General features: G+C 51.9%; 1 protein-coding gene across 5 annotated transcripts in view; it reads left to right on the top strand.

The window, feature by feature from the left end:
• Positions 1-16,468, top strand: part of grk6 (G protein-coupled receptor kinase 6) — a 159,450-nt gene that overhangs the window by 48,115 nt on the left and 94,867 nt on the right. For all 5 annotated transcript variants that reach the window (XM_038795214.1, XM_038795216.1, XM_038795213.1 and 2 more), the window contains exons 6-8: positions 3,567-3,630; positions 6,326-6,466; positions 13,588-13,778. In XM_038795214.1, coding sequence (XP_038651142.1) covers positions 3,567-3,630; positions 6,326-6,466; positions 13,588-13,778 — 396 coding nt within the window. The remainder of the gene's footprint in view (positions 1-3,566; positions 3,631-6,325; positions 6,467-13,587; positions 13,779-16,468) is intronic.

Raw genomic sequence — 16,468 nt, forward strand, 5'->3', positions numbered from 1 at the left:
GTAAGACTTATTACTGTGCTCACCCCAGTCCAACGCCGGCATCTCCACATCATGGCTTCGTTTTAGGAGATATTCTTATACTAAATTGAGGTGGCAAAGTAATAAGAAAGTTTTCTGTCCTTAAATATTCCTGTTTCCTTCTTCTCTGAATACCACAGCATCTGTCAGCACTTTGCTATTCCTGAATATTACTGTCTGTCAGCAGTTCCCTCTCACTGAATATTACTGTAACTGTCAGCAGTGTCTGCTCTCTGAATATTACTGTATCTGTCAGCAGTTTCCTCTCCCTGAATATTACTGTACCACTCAGCATTTCCCTCTCTCTGAATATTACTGTATCTGTTAGCATTTCCCTCTCTCCGAATATTACTGTATCTGTCAGCAGTTCCCTCTCTCTGAATATTACTGTATCTGTCAGCAGTTCCCTCTCTCTGAATATTACTGTATCTGTCAGCAGTTCCCTCTCTCTGAATATTACTGTATCTGTCAGCAGTTCCCTTTCTCTGAATATTACTGTATCTGTTAGCAGTTCCCTCTCTCTGAATATTACTGTATCTGTCAGCAGTTCCCTCTCTCTGAATATTACTGTATCTGTCAGCAGTTCCCTCTCTCTGAATATTACTGTATCTGTCAGCAGTTCCCTCCCCCTGAATATTACTGTATCTGTCAGCAGTTCCCTCCCCCTGAATATTACTGTATCTGTCAGCAGTTCCCTCTCTCTGAATATTACTGTACCTGTCAGCAGTTCCCTCTCTCTGAATATTACTGTATCTGTCATCAGTTCCCTCTCTCTGAATATTACTGTACCTGTCAGCAGTTCCCTCTCTCTGAATATTACTGTACCTGTCAGCAGTTCCCTCTCTCTGAATATTACTGTATCTGTCAGCAGTTCCCTCTCTCTGAATATTACTGTATCTGTCAGCAGTTTCCTCTCTCTGAATATTACTGTATCTGTCAGCAGTTCCCTATCTCTGAATATTACTGTATCTGTCAGCAGTTTCCTCTCTCTGAATATTACTGTATCTGTCAGCAGTTCCCTCTCTCTGAATATTACTGTATCTGTCAGCAGTTCCCTCCCCCTGAATATTACTGTACCTGTCAGCAGTTCCCTCTCTCTGAATATTACTGTATCTGTCAGCAGTGTCCTCTCTCTCAATGTTACTGTATCTGTCAGCAGTTCCCTCTCTCTGAATATTACTGTACCTGTCAGCAGTTTCCTCTCTCTGAATATTACTGTATCTGTCAGCAGTTCCCTCTCTCTGAATATTACTGTATCTGTCAGCAGTTTCCTCTCTCTGACTATTACTGTACCTGTCAGCAGTTCCCTCTCTCTGAATATTACTGTACCTGTCAGCAGTTCCCTCTCTCTGAATATTACTGTACCTGTCAGCAGTTCCCTCTCTCTGAATATTACTGTATCTGTCAGCAGTTCCCTCTCTCTGAACATTACTGTATCTGTCAGCAGTTCCCTCTCTCTGAATATTACTGTATCTGTCAGCAGTTCCCTATCTCTGAATATTACTGTATCTGTCAGCAGTTCCCTATCTCTGAATATTACTGTATCTGTCAGCAGTTCCCTCTCTCTGAATATTACTGTATCTGTCAGCAGTTTCCTAGCTCTGAATATTACTGTATCTGTAAGCAGTTCCCTCTCTCTGAATATTACTGTATCTGTCAGCAGTTCCCTATCTCTGAATATTACTGTATCTGTCAGCAGTCCCCTCTCTCTGAATATTACTGTATCTGTCAGCAGTTTCCTATCTCTGAATATTACTGTATCTGTAAGCAGTTCCCTCTCTCTGAATATTACTGTATCTGTCAGCAGTTCTCTCTCTCTGAATATTACTGTATCTGTCAGCAGTTCCCTCTCTCTGAATATTACTGTACCTGTCAGCAGTTCCCTCTCTCTGAATGTTACTGTATCTGTCAGCAGTTCCCTCTCTCTGAATATTACTGTATCTGTCAGCAGTTCCCTCTCTCTGAATATTACTGTATCTGTCAGCAGTTCCCTCTCTCTGAATATTACTGTACCTGTCAGCAGTTTCCTCTCTCTGAATATTACTGTATCTGTCAGCAGTTCCCTCCCCCTGAATATTACTGTATCTGTCAGCAGTTCCCTCTCTCTGAATATTACTGTATCTGTCAGCAGTTCCCTCCCCCTGAATATTACTGTATCTGTCAGCAGTTCCCTCCCCCTGAATATTACTGTATCTGTCAGCAGTTCCCTCTCTCTGAATATTACTGTACCTGTCAGCAGTTCCCTCTCTCTGAATGTTACTGTATCTGTCAGCAGTTCCCTCTCTCTGAATATTACTGTATCTGTCAGCAGTTTCCTCTCTCTGACTATTACTGTATCTGTCAGCAGTTCCCTCTCTCTGAATATTACTGTACCTGTCAGCAGTTCCCTCTCTCTGAATATTACTGTATCTGTCAGCAGTGTCCTCTCTCTGAATATTACTGTATCTGTCAGCAGTTTCCTTCCTCTGAATATTACTGTATCTGTCAGCAGTTCCCTCTCTCTGAATATTACTGTACCTGTCAGCAGTTCCCTCTCTCTGAATATTACTGTATCTGTCAGCAGTTCCCTCCCCCTGAATATTACTGTACCTGTCAGCAGTTTCCTATCTCTGAATATTACTGTATCTGTCAGCATTTCCCTCTCTCTGAATATTACTGTACCTGTCAGCAGTGTCCTATCTCTGAATATTACTGTATCTGTCAGCAGTTCCCTCTCTCTGAATATTACTGTATCTGTCAGCAGTTCCCTCCCCCTGAATATTACTGTACCTGTCAGCAGTTTCCTATCTCTGAATATTACTGTACCTGTCAGCAGTTCCCTCTCTCTGAATATTACTGTATCTGTCAGCATTTCCCTCTCTCTGAATATTACTGTATCTGTTAGCATTTCCCTCTCTCTGACTATTACTGTATCTGTCAGCAGTTCCCTCCCCCTGAATATTACTGTATCTGTCAGCAGTTCCCTCTCTCTGAATATTACTGTATCTGTCAGCAGTGTCCTCCCTGAATATTACTGTATCTGTCAGCAGTTCCCTTTCTCTGAATATCACTGTGTCAGCAGTTTCCTCTCTCTGAATATTACTGTATCTGTCAGCAGTTTCCTGTCACTCAGAATATTACTGTATCAGCAGTTTCCTGTCACTCAGAATATTACTGTATCTGTCAGCAGTTTCCTGTCACTCAGAATATTACTGTATCAGCAGTTTCCTGTCACTCAGAATATTACTGTATCTGTCAGCAGTTTCCTGTCACTCAGAATATTACTGTATCAGCAGTTTCCTGTCACTCAGAATATTACTGTATCAGCAGTTTCCTGTCACTCAGAATATTACTGTATCAGCAGTTTCCTGTCACTCAGAATATTACTGTATCTATTAGTAGTTTCCTCTCTGACGGTTACTATATCTGTCGTTAGTTTCCTCTCTCTCTGAAGATTTTTCAGCACTTATCTCTCCATGAATATTACTCAATTTCTCTCTCCGCATTTGAACTCTTTGCAAGTTTTGATGTGTTATTGTGATGAATAATGTGGTAATGCTGTTTGACAGGGTGCCTGTGACAAAGGACAACTTCCGTCAGTATCGTGTGTTAGGAAAGGGAGGTTTTGGTGAGGTGCGTATCTTGTCTGACACTGAGCTCTGCATATTCTTCTCATGCTTGTTCCTTCTTTTTGACCGCCCTTCCCCTCCCTCTGTTCCCCTGCCCCTCCCTCTGTTCCCCTGCCCCTCCCTCTGTTCCCCTGCCCCTCCCTCTGTTCCCCTGCCCCTCCCTCTGTTCCCCTGCCCCTCCCTCTGTTCCCCTGCCCCTCCCTCTGTTCCCCTGCCCCTCCCTCTGTTCCCCTGCCCCTCCCTCTGTTCCCCTGCCCCTCCCTCTGTTCCCCTGCCCCTCCCTCTGTTCCCCTGCCCCTCCCTCTGTTCCCCTGCCCCTCCCTCTGTTCCCCTGCCCCTCCCTCTGTTCCCCTGCCCCTCCCTCTGTTCCCCTGCCCCTCCCTCTGTTCCCCTGCCCCTCCCTCTGTTCCCCTGCCCCTCCCTCTGTTCCCCTGCCCCTCCCTCTGTTCCCCTGCCCCTCCCTCTGTTCCCCTGCCCCTCCCTCTGTTCCCCTGCCCCTCCCTCTGTTCCCTGCCCCTCCCTCTGTTCCCCTGCCCCTCCCTCTGTTCCCCTGCCCCTCCCTCTGTTCCCCTGCCCCTCCCTCTGTTCCCCTGCCCCTCCCTCTGTTCCCCTGCCCCTCCCTCTGTTCCCCTGCCCCTCCCTCTGTTCCCCTGCCCCTCCCTCTTTTCCCCTGCCCCTCCCTCTGTTCCCCTGCCCCTCCCTCTGTTCCCCTGCCCCTCCCTCTGTTCCCCTGCCCCTCCCTCTGTTCCCCTGCCCCTCCCTCTGTTCCCCTGCCCCCTCCCTCTGTTCCCCTGCCCCCTCTCTGTTCCCCTGCCCCCTCTCTGTTCCCCTGCCCCTCTCTGTTCCCCTGCCCCCTCTCTGTTCCCCTGCCCCTCTCTGTTCCCCTGCCCCCTCTCTGTTCCCCTGCCCCTTCACTGTTCCCCTGCCCCTTCTCTGTTCCCCTGCCCCTTCTCTGTTCCCCTGCCCCCTCTCTGTTCCCCCTGCCCCTCTGTCTGTTCCCCCTGCCCCTCTGTCTGTTCCCCCTGCCCCTCTGTTTGTTCCCCCTGCCCCTCTGTCTGTTCCCCCTGCCCCTCTGTCTGTTCCCCCTGCCCCTCTGTCTGTTCCCCCTGCCCCTCTGTCTGTTCCCCCTGCCCCTCTGTCTGTTCCCCCTGCCCCTCTGTCTGTTCCCCCTGCCCCGCTGTCTGTTCCCCCTGCCCCTCTGTCTGTTCCCCCTGCCCCTCTGTCTGTTCCCCTGCCCCTCTGTCTGTTCCCCTGCCCCTCTGTCTGTTCCCCTGCCCCTCTGTCTGTTCCCCTGCCCCTCTGTCTGTTCCCCTGCCCCTCTGTCTGTTCCCCCTGCCCCTCTGTCTGTTCCCCCTGCCCTCTGTCTGTTCCCCTGCCCCTCTGTCTGTTCCCCCTGCCCCTCTGTCTGTTCCCCCTGCCCCTCTGTCTGTTCCCCCTGCCCCTCTGTCTGTTCCCCCTGCCCCTCTGTCTGTTCCCCCTGCCCCTCTGTCTGTTCCCCCTGCCCCTCTGTCTGTTCCCCCTGCCCCTCTGTCTGTTCCCCCTGCCCCTCTGTCTGTTCCCCTGCCCCTCTGTCTGTTCCCCCTGCCCCTCTGTCTGTTCCCCTGCCCCTCTGTCTGTTCCCCTGCCCCTCTGTCTGTTCCCCCTGCCCCTCTGTCTGTTCCCCCTGCCCCTCTGTCTGTTCCCCTGCCCCTCTGTCTGTTCCCTCCCTCTGTTCCCTGCCCCTCTGTCTGTTCCCCTGCCCCTCTGTCTGTTCCCCCTGCCCCCCTCTCTGTTCCCCCTGCCCCTCTGTCTGTTCCCCCCTGCCCCTCTGTCTGTTCCCCTGCCCCTCTGTCTGTTCCCCCTGCCCCCCCCTCTGTTCCCCCTGCCCCCCCCTCTGTTCCCCCTGCCCCCCCCCTCTGTTCCCCCTGTCCCCCCCTCTGTTCCCCCTGTCCCCCTCTCTGTTCCCCCTGTCCCCCCCTCTGTTCCCCCTGTCCCCCTCTCTGTTCCCCTGTCCCCCTCTCTGTTCCCCCTGCCCCCTCTCTGTTCCCCGGTCCCTGCCTCTGTTCCCCCTGTCCCTCCCTCTGTTCCCCTGCCCCTCCCTCTGTTCCCCCTGCCCCTCCCTCTGTTCCCCCTGCCCCTCCATCTGATCCCCCTGCCCCTCCCTCTGTTCCCCATGCCCCTCCCTCTGTTCCCCCTGCCCCCTCTCTGTTCCCCCTGCCCCCTCTCTGTTCCCCCTGCCCCCTCTCTGTTCCCCCCGCCCCTCTCTCTGTTCCCCCCGCCCCTCTCTCTGTTCCCCCCGCCCCTCTCTCTGTTCCCCCTGCCCCCTCTCTGTTCCCCCCGCCCCTCTCTCTGTTCCCCCCGCCCCTCTCTCTGTTCCCCCCGCCCCTCTCTCTGTTCCCCCCCGCCCCTCTCTCTGTTCCCCCCGCCCCTCTCTCTGTTCCCCCCGCCCCTCTTTCTGTTCCCCCCGCCCCTCTCTCTGTTCCCCCCGCCCCCCTCTCTGTTCCCCCCGCCCCTCTCTCTGTTCCCCCTGTCCCTTCCCCTGTCCCTTCCTCTGTTCCCCCTGTCCCTCCCTCTGTTCTCCCTGCCCCTCTCTCTGAGCTCCCACTGCCCCTCACTCAGCTCCCCCTGCCTGGCTCTCTGTTCCCCCTGCCCCTCTCTCAGCTCCCCCCGCCCCCCTCTCAGCTCCCACTGCCCTGCTCTCTGATCTCTCTCTCTCTCAGGTCTGTGCTTGCCAGGTTCGTGCCACTGGGAAGATGTACGCCTGTAAGAAACTGGAAAAGAAACGGATCAAGAAGCGGAAAGGAGAGGTCATGACATTGAATGAGAAACAGATTTTAGAGAAAGTGAACAGTAGGTTTGTAGTAAGTATTGGATTGATGGGTTTTTCAGTGTCTAAAACTGGAGCTCAGCAACATCAGATTGTGGTACAATCTAACAACATCAGCACTGCTCACCCTCCGGCCAAAACCCCCGCAACCAACCCTCCATAACCCCCGCTACCAGCCCTCCATTACCCCCGCAACCAACCCTCCATAACCCCCGCTACCAGCCCTCCATTACCCCCGCAACCAACCCTCCATAACCCCCGCTACCAACCCTCCATAACCCCCGCAACCAACCCTCCATAACCCCCGCAACCAACCCTCCATAACCCCCGCCACCATCCCTCCATAACCCCCGCCACCAACCCTCCATAACCCCCACCACCAACCCTCCATAACCCCCACCACCAACCCTCCATAACCCCCACCACCAACCCTCCATAACCCCCGCTACCAACCCTCCATAACCCCGCCACCAACCCTCCATAACCCCCGCTACCAACCCTCCATAACCCCACCACCAACCCTCCATAACCCCCACCACCAAACCCTCCATAACCCCTGCTACCAACCCTCCATAACCCCCACCACCAACCCTCCATAACCCCCACCACCAACCCTCCATAACCCCCACCACCAACCCTCCATAACCCCCACCACCAACCCTCCATATCCTCCGCTACCAACCCTCCGTAACCCCCGCCACCATCCCTCCATAACCCCCGCCACCAACCCTCCATAACCCCCGCTACCAACCCTCCATAACCCCCGCCACCATCCCTCCATAACCCCCGCCACCATCCCTCCATAACCCCCGCCACCAACACTCCATAACCCCCGCCACCAACCCTCCATAACCCCCGCCACCAACCCTCCATAACCCCGCTACCAACCCTCCATAACCCCCAACACCAACCCTCTATAACCCCACCACCAACCCTCCATAACCCCTGCTACCAACCCTCCATAACCCCCACCACCAACCCTCCATAACCCCCACCACCAACCCTCCATAACCCCCACCACCAACCCTCCATATCCTCCGCTACCAACCCTCCGTAACCCCCGCCACCATCCCTCCATAACCCCCGCCACCAACCCTCCATAACCCCCGCTACCAACCCTCCATAACCCCCGCTACCATCCCTCCATAACCCCCGCCACCATCCCTCCATAACCCCCGCCACCAACACTCCATAACCCCCGCCACCAACCCTCCATAACCCCCGCCACCAACCCTCCATAACCCCCAGCACCAACCCTCTATAACCCCACCACCAACCCCCATTAACCCCGCCATCAACCCTCCATAACCCCCGCTACCATCCCTCCATAACCCCCGCTACCAACCCTCCATAACCCCGCCATCAACCCTCCATAACCCCCGCCACCAACCCTCCATAACCCCCACCACCAACCCTCCATATCCTCCGCTACCAACCCTCCGTAACCCCTGCCACCATCCCTCCATAACCCCCGCCACCAACCCTCCATAACCCCCACCACCAACCCTCCATATCCTCTGCTACCAACACTCCATAACCCCCGTAAGAAGTCTTACAACACCAGGTTAAAGTCCAACAGGTTTGTTTCAAACACGAGCTTTCGGAGCACGGCTCCTTCTTCAGGTGAATGGAAAGGAGCCTGAAGAAGGAGCCGTGCTCCGAAAGCTCGTGTTTGAAACAAACCTGTTGGACTTTAACCTGGTGTTGTAAGACTTCTTACTGTGCTCACCCCAGTCCAACGCCGGCATCTCCACTCTATAACCCCCAGCATCAACCCTCTATAACCCCACCACCAACCCTCCATAACCCCGCCATCAACCCTCCATAACCCCGCCATCAACCCTCCATAACCCCCACCACCAACCCTCCATAACCCCCGCCACCAACCCTCCATAACCCCGCTACCAACCCTCCATAACCCCCAACACCAACCCTCTATAACCCCACCACCAACCCTCCATAACCCCGCCATCAACCCTCCATAACCCCACCATCAACCCTCCATAACCCCCACCACCAACCCTCCATAACCCCCACCAACGGATCTTGTCCTGGGCGTGCTGGTAAAGGACTTGAATCTTTCTGAGGTTGAAGCTGCCTCAGATTTTCAGGATCAGCTGATGGAGATACATAGAAAATAGGTACAGGCGTTGCCATTCAAGCATGCACCACCATTCATTATGATCATGCAAATTCAGTATCCCACTCTTGCTTTCTCTCCATACCGCTTGATCCCTTTAGCCGCAAGGGCCACATCCTGCTCCCTCTTGAATATATCCAACAAACTGGCCCCAACAGCTTTCTGGGGTAGAGAATTCCACAATTTCACAACTCTGAGAGAAGAAGTTCTTCCTCATCTCAGTCCTGAATGATTTACCCCTTATTCTTAGGCTGTGACCCTTAGTTCTGGACGTCTCCAACATCGGGAACATTCTTCCTGCATCTAGCCTGCTCAGTCCCATCAGGATTTCAAATGTTTCAATGAGATCCCCTCTCATTCTTCAAAACTCCAGTGAGTTCAAGCCCAGTCGATCCAGTCTTTCTTCATATGTCAGTCCTGCCATCCCGGGAATTAGTCTGGTGAACCTTCGCTGGACACCCTCAATAACAAGTATGTCCTTCCTCAAACTAGGAAACCAAAACTGCAGACAATACTCAATGTATGGCCTCACCAAAACCCTGTAGAACTGCAGCAAGTCATCCCTGCTCCCATACTGTTGCTATGAAGGCCAGCATTTTATTAGCTTTACTCACCACCTGCTGTACCTGCATGCCAACCTTCAGCGACTGTTCCACCATGACACCCAGGTCTCGTTGCACTTCTCCTTTTCTTAAAATGCCACCATTCAGATAATAACGGACCATCACTGCACGACCGGTTAGGAAGGTCATGCAGTGCTGGTCTGAGGCAACAGAAGAGCTCCTATGTGACTTTCTGGAGTCAGTGGACTGGTCCATATTTGAGAACTCAGAAACCAACCAAAATGAGTAAGCCACCACCGTCACAGACTTTATCAGCATGCCAAAGAAGGTAGTACATACGATCCCTGACCGGAAACCATGGCTTAATCGGGCGATTGACTCCCTACAGAAGGCCAGGTCTGAGGCATTCAAGACAAGTTACCCTGATCTGTCCAAGAAATCCAGGTGCGACCTCTGCAAAATCATCAGGGATGCCAAGAGTCACAGACTAACGTCACGGACTCTCATCGGTTGTGACAAGACGTAAACAACATAACCGGCTACAAAGCAAAGCCGAGTAGAATCTCCAACAACAGTGCACCCCTCCCAGATGAACGCAATGCATTCTGTGCTTGGTTCGAGCAAGAAATCATCAAACTGCTGTCAACTGTCCCAGCAACCTCGGACACACCCATACCCACCATCACAGCTTCCGAAATCAGATCGGCCTCCTTGAAAGTGAGCCCCCAAAGTGGTGGGTCCTGACAGGGTCCCTGGTCGTGCACTCCGACCCTGCGCAGACCAGCTTCAACCTCTCCCTAATCCGTTTTGAGGTCCCCACCTGCTTCAAGAGGACCACCAGGCAATGTGCCTCAACAACTAATGTCCGGTGGCCTTGACATCAATCATTATGAAGTGCTTCAAGAGGTTGGTTATGAGACACATCAACTGCATACTCCCAGAATGCCCAGATCCTCTGCAATTTGCATACCGCCGCAACCGGTCCACAGCAGACGCTATCTCTCTGGCCCTGCACCCATTCCTAGAGCATCTCGGTAAGAACATAAGAACTAGGAGCAGGAGTAGGCCATCTGGCCCCTCGAGCCTGCTCCGCCATTCAATTAGATCATGGCTGATCTTTTGTGGACTCAGCTCCACTTTCCGGCCCGAACACCATAACCCTTAATCCCTTTATTCTTCAAAAAACTATCTATCTTTACCTTAAAAACATGTAATGAAGGAGCCTCAACTGCTTCACTGGGCAAGGAATTCCATAGATTCACAACCCTTTGGGTGAAGAAGTTCCTCCTAAACTCAGTCCTAAATCTACTTCCCCTTATTTTGAGGCTATGCCCCCTAGTTCTGCTGTCACCCGCCAGTGGAAACAACCTGCCCGCATCTATCCTATCTATTCCCTGAGTAACAAGGACTCCTACATCAGACTCCTATTTATTGACTGCAGCTCCGCCTTAAACACCATAATTCCAGCCAAGCTCATATCAAAGCTCCAAAACCTAGTATTTGGCTCCACCCTCTGCAACTGGATCCTTGACTTTCTGACCCACAGACCACGATCAGTAAGGTTAAACAATAGCACCTCCTCCATGAGAGCTCCGCAAGGCTGCGTACTTATCCCCCTACTATACTCCCTATACACACACACGACTGTGTGGCAAAATTTGGCTCCAACTCCACCTGCACATTTGCTGATGACACGACCGTGGTCGGTCGGATGTCGGACAACGATAAGCCAGAATACAGGAGGGAGATCGAGAACCTAGTGGAGTGGTGTAATGACAACAATCTCTCTCTCAATGTCAGCAAAACTAAAGACTTCAGGAAGCAAAGTATTGTACACACCCCTGTCTGTATCAATGGGGCCGAGGTGGAGATCGTTGACCGCTTCAGATTCCTCGGTGTGCGCATCACCAAAAATCTGTCCTGGTCCACCCACGTCGAGTCTATGACCAAGAAAGCACAACAGCGCCTATACTTCCTCAGGAAACTGAGCAAATTCGGCATGTCCACATTGACTCTTACCAACTTTTTCAGATGCACTATAGAAAGCATCCTATCTGGTTGCATCACAGCCTGGTATGGCAACTGCTCAGCCCAAGACTAAGAAACTTCAGAGTCATGAACACAGCCCAGTCCATCACACAAACCTGCCTCCCATCCACTGGCTCCATCTACACCTCCCGCTGCCTGGGGAAAGCGGGCAGCATAATCAAAGATCCCTCCCACCCGGCTTACTCACTCTTCCAACTTCTTCCAATGGGCAGGAGATACAGAAGTCTGAGAATACGCACTAACAGATTCAAAAACAGCTTCTTCCCCAGTATTACCAGACTCCTAAAGAACTCTCTTATGGACTGATCTGATCTCTTCACACATCTTCTCTACTGAGTGGTCTACATTTCTGTATGTTTCACCTGATGCCTGTATCTATGTATCTATCTATTTATGTATGTTCTATTTTTTTCCATATGTGGAATGATCTGTCTGGACTGTTCGCAGAACAATACTTTTCACTGTACCTTGATGCACGTGACAAGAAAAGAATCCAATCCAATAATCTGCCTTCCTGTTTTTGACACCAAAGTGGATAACCTCACATTCACCCACAATATATTGTATTTGCCCACTCAGCCAGCCTGTCCAAGTCACCCTGCAGCCTCTTTGCATCCTCCTCAAAGCGCACACTGCCACCCAGCTTAGTGCCGTCTGCAAATTTGGAGATATTGCACGCAATTCCTTCGTCCAAATCATTAATGTATATTGTGAACAGCTGGGATCCCAACACAGAATCCTACGGCGTCCCACTCGTCACTGCCTGCCACTCTGAAAAGGATCCGTTTATTCTCACCCTCTGCTCCCTGTCTGTCAACCAGTCCTCTATCCATATCAATACATTCGCCCAATACCATAAACTTTAATTCTGCTCAATAATCTCTTATGTGGGACCTTGTCAAAAATCTTTTGAAAGTCCAGAAAGACGACATCTACTGGTCCACTCTACTGGGCACATCCTCAAAAAATTCCAGAAGATTTGCCAAGCATGGTTTCTCTTTCGTGAATCCATGCTGACTTGGACCGATCCTGTCCACACTTTCCAAATGCTCAGTTATTTCATTCTTAATAATTGACTGCAGCATTTTCCCCACCACTGATGTCAGTTTAACCAGTCTATAATTCCCTGCTTTCTCTCTCCCTCTTTTTTAAAAAAGTGGGGTTACATTAGCTCCCCTCCAATCCATTGGAACTCTCCCAGCGTCTATAGAATGCTGGAAAATGATCACCAATGCGTCCACTGTTTCTAGGGCCACATCCTAAAGTTCTCTGGGGTGCAGAGCATCAGGCCCTGAGGACTTATCTGGTTTTAATCCCATCAATTTCCCCAATACAAAGGAGATGACGGGTGATCTCTTTTCCTCCAAGTTTGAAAAACACTGCTGGGATTTCTCTACTCCTGTAGCTTTTCCATTCTTCACGTGTTTAATGGTGGCTTTGACTTTGTCCACGCTTAGTGGGAGTCCGAGATCATCTTTATTGAGGAGTTTGGGGAATTTCCTCAAACACGTCCTTATCTATAATTTTCCCACAGTTCAGGAGTTCTTTGAAGTGTTCTCTCCCTCAAAAGCCAAAGTTTTCTGTCTTTCAAGAGTGTTCTATCCTTGCTCTGCACAGGTTTGAGACCGAGGGTATTGGGTCTATATATTGCCTTGGTGGCACCCGGGTGTGGTGCTGGTCAGCGAGGAGTTGCAGCTCCTCGGCTTTCTCAGTCCACCTTTGGTCCTTGATTTTTCTAGTTCTTCTTTGTACCACCACTTGGCTAATTAATGAGCTCTCCTCTTTGCCTTGCTGGTTATGTCACTTTGCCAGGCGCAGAGAGCTTTCCTCTTCTTGTCGATGAGGTCTTGGATGGTTTGGTCATTCTTGTCGAACCGGCCTTGGTGTTTCCTGGTCTTGCAGCCGATGGTTTCTTCACAGCTTGAGATTATGGCTGTCTTCAGTTCTTTCCAGTTTGCCTGCACTCCATTAGAACGGACACTTTGGAGATTTTGAGGGAGGGGGGCAGTGTGTGTCCTGTTGTGCTGTGTGTGCAGGGGAGGGGGGGGGGCAGTTGTCTGTCCTGTAGTGTGGGGGGGTGACAGTGAGAGACAGTGTGTATCCTGTTGTGGGGGGGGGGGGGGGGGCAGTGTGTGTCCTGTTGTGCTGTGTGTGCGGGGGAGGGGGGGGCAGTGTCTGTCCTGTAGTGTGGGGGGGTGACAGTGAGAGACACTGTGTCCTGTTGTGGTGGGGGGGGGGGGGGCAGTGTGTGTCCTGTAGTACGGGGCGGGGGGGGTGGGGGGGGAGGTGTTGGCGGCGAGAGACTGTGTGTTGTTGTGGTGCGGGGTGGGGGGGTGGCTGCGAGAGACTGTGTGTGTCTGCACTTGGCTTTTTGCCTGTTCTGACCTGGTCTGTTTCCTTCAGGTGAGCCTGACTTACACCTACGAGACCAAAGATGCACTGTGTCTGGTTTTAACTCTAATGAATGGAGGAGATTTGAAGTATCACATCTATCACATGGGAGAGGCTGGCTTCCAGGAGCAACGTGCTGTGTTCTATGCTGCACAGATCTGTTGCGGGCTGGAACACCTACAGAGAGAGATGGTGGTGTACAGGTCTGGCTCACATATCTTCTAATCTGCAGATACTAACAAAACCATCAGTGATTTTGATCATCTAACGCTCTGGCCCCTAAATTTCCTGGCTTGCACTCTGCCCTTGCACTGTGCCCTCTGTCGTCTAAAACTGTGCACTCCATCCGAACCGTGCATATTACACTCTGTCCTCTGCACAGTGCATGTTACACCCTGCACTCTACATCGTGCACGTTACACTCTGCCCTCTACACTGTGCACATTACTCTCTGCCCTCTACACTGCGCACATTACACTCTGCCCTCTACACTGTGCACTTTAAACACTGCCGTCTGCACTGTGCACGTTACACACTGCCGTCTACACTGTGCACGTTACACACTGCCCTCTACACTGTGCACATTACTCTCTGCCCTCTACACTGTGCACATTACTCTCTGCCCTCTACACTGTGCACATTACTCTCTGCCCTCTACACTGTGCACGTTACACACTGCCCTCTACACTGTGCACGTTACACACTGCCCTCTACACTGTGCACATTACTCTCTGCCCTCTACACTGTGCACGTTACACACTGCCCTCTACACTGTGCACATTACTCTCTGCCCACTACATTGTGCACATTACTCTCTGCCCTCTACACTGTGCACGTTACACACTGCCCTCTACACTGTGCACATTACTCTCTGCCCTCTACACTGTGCACATTACTCTCTGCCCTCTACACTGTGCACATTACTCTCTGCCCTCTACACTGTGCACGTTACACACTGCCCTCTACACTGTGCACGTTACACACTGCCCTCTACACTGTGCACATTACTCTCTGCCCTCTACACTGTGCACGTTACACACTGCCCTCTACACTGTGCACATTACTCTCTGCCCTCTACACTGTGCACATTACTCTCTGCCCTCTACACTGTGCACGTTACACACTGCCCTCTACACTGTGCACATTACTCTCTGCCCACTACATTGTGCACATTACTCTCTGCCCTCTACACTGTGCACGTTACACACTGCCCTCTACACTGTGCACATTACTCTCTGCCCTCTCCACTGTGCACGTTACACACTGCCCTCTACACTGTGCACATTACTCTCTGCCCTCTACACTGTGCACATTACTCTCTGCCCTCTACACTGTGCACGTTACACACTGCCCTCTACACTGTGCACATTACTCTCTGCCCACTACATTGTGCACATTACTCTCTGCCCTCTACACTGTGCACGTTACACACTGCCCTCTACACTGTGCACGTTACACACTGCCCTCTACACTGTGCACGTTACACACTGCCCTCTACACTGTGCACGTTACTCTCTGCCCTCTACACTGTGCACGTTACACACTGCCCTCCACACTGTGCACATTACTCTCTGCCCTCTACACTGTGCACGTTACTCTCTGCCCTCTACACTGTGCACTTACACACTGCCCTCTACACTGTGCACGTTACACACTGCCCTCTACACTGTGCACGTTACACACCCCCCTCTGCACTGTGCACATTACTCTCTGCCCTCTACACTGTGCACGTTACACACTGCCCTCTACACTGTGCACATTACTCTCTGCCCTCTACACTGTGCACGTTACACACTACCCTCTACACTGTGCACATTACTCTCTGCCCACTACATTGTGCACGTTACACACTGCCCTCTACACTGTGCACGTTACACACTGCCCTCTACACTGTGCACGTTGCTCTCTGCCCTCTACACTGTGCACGTTACACACTGCCCTCTACACTGTGCACGTTACTCTCTGCCCTCTACACTGTGCACGTTACACACCCCCCTCTACACTGTGCACGTTACTCTCTGCCCTCTACACTGTGCACATTACTCTCTGCCCTCTACACTGTGCACGTTACTCTCTGCCCTCTACACTGTGCACATTACTCTCTGCCCTCTACACTGTGCACGTTACACACTGCCCTCTACACTGTGCACGTTACACACTGCCCTCTACACTGTGCACGTTACACACTGCCCTCTACACTGTGCACGTTACACACTGACCTCTACACGTGCACGTACCACTGCCCCTCTACACTGTGCACGTTACACACTGCCCTTACACTGTGCACGTTCCACAATGCCCCCTTACGCTGTGCACGTTACACACTGCCCTCTACACTGTGCAACGTTACACACCCCCTCTACATTGTGCACATTACACACTGCCCTCTACACTGGCACGTTACACATGCCCTCTACGCTGTGCACGTTACACCTGCCCTTTCACGGTGCACGTTACCACTGCCCTCTACACTGTGCACGTTACACACGCCCTCTACGCTGTGCACGTTACCACCATGCCCTCTACACTGTGCACGTTACACACTGCCCTCTACACTGTGCACGTTACTCTCTGCCCTCTACACTGTGCACGTTACACACCCCCCTCTACATTGTGCCAGTTACACCACTGCCCTCTACACTGGCACGTTACTCTCTGCCCTCTACACTGTGCACATTACACACTGCCCTCTACACTGTGCACGTTACACACTGCCCTCTACACTGTGCACGTTACACACTGCCCTCTACACTGTGCACGTTACTCTCTGCCCTCTATACTGTGCACATTACTCTCTGCCCTCTATACTGTGCACATTACTCTCTGCCCTCTACACTGTGCACATTACTCTCTGCCCTCTACACTGTGCACGTTACACACTGCCCTCTACACT

The sequence above is a fragment of the Scyliorhinus canicula genome, chromosome 4 (genome assembly GCF_902713615.1).
Source record: "Scyliorhinus canicula chromosome 4, sScyCan1.1, whole genome shotgun sequence".
Taxonomy (NCBI): Eukaryota; Metazoa; Chordata; class Chondrichthyes; order Carcharhiniformes; family Scyliorhinidae; genus Scyliorhinus; species Scyliorhinus canicula.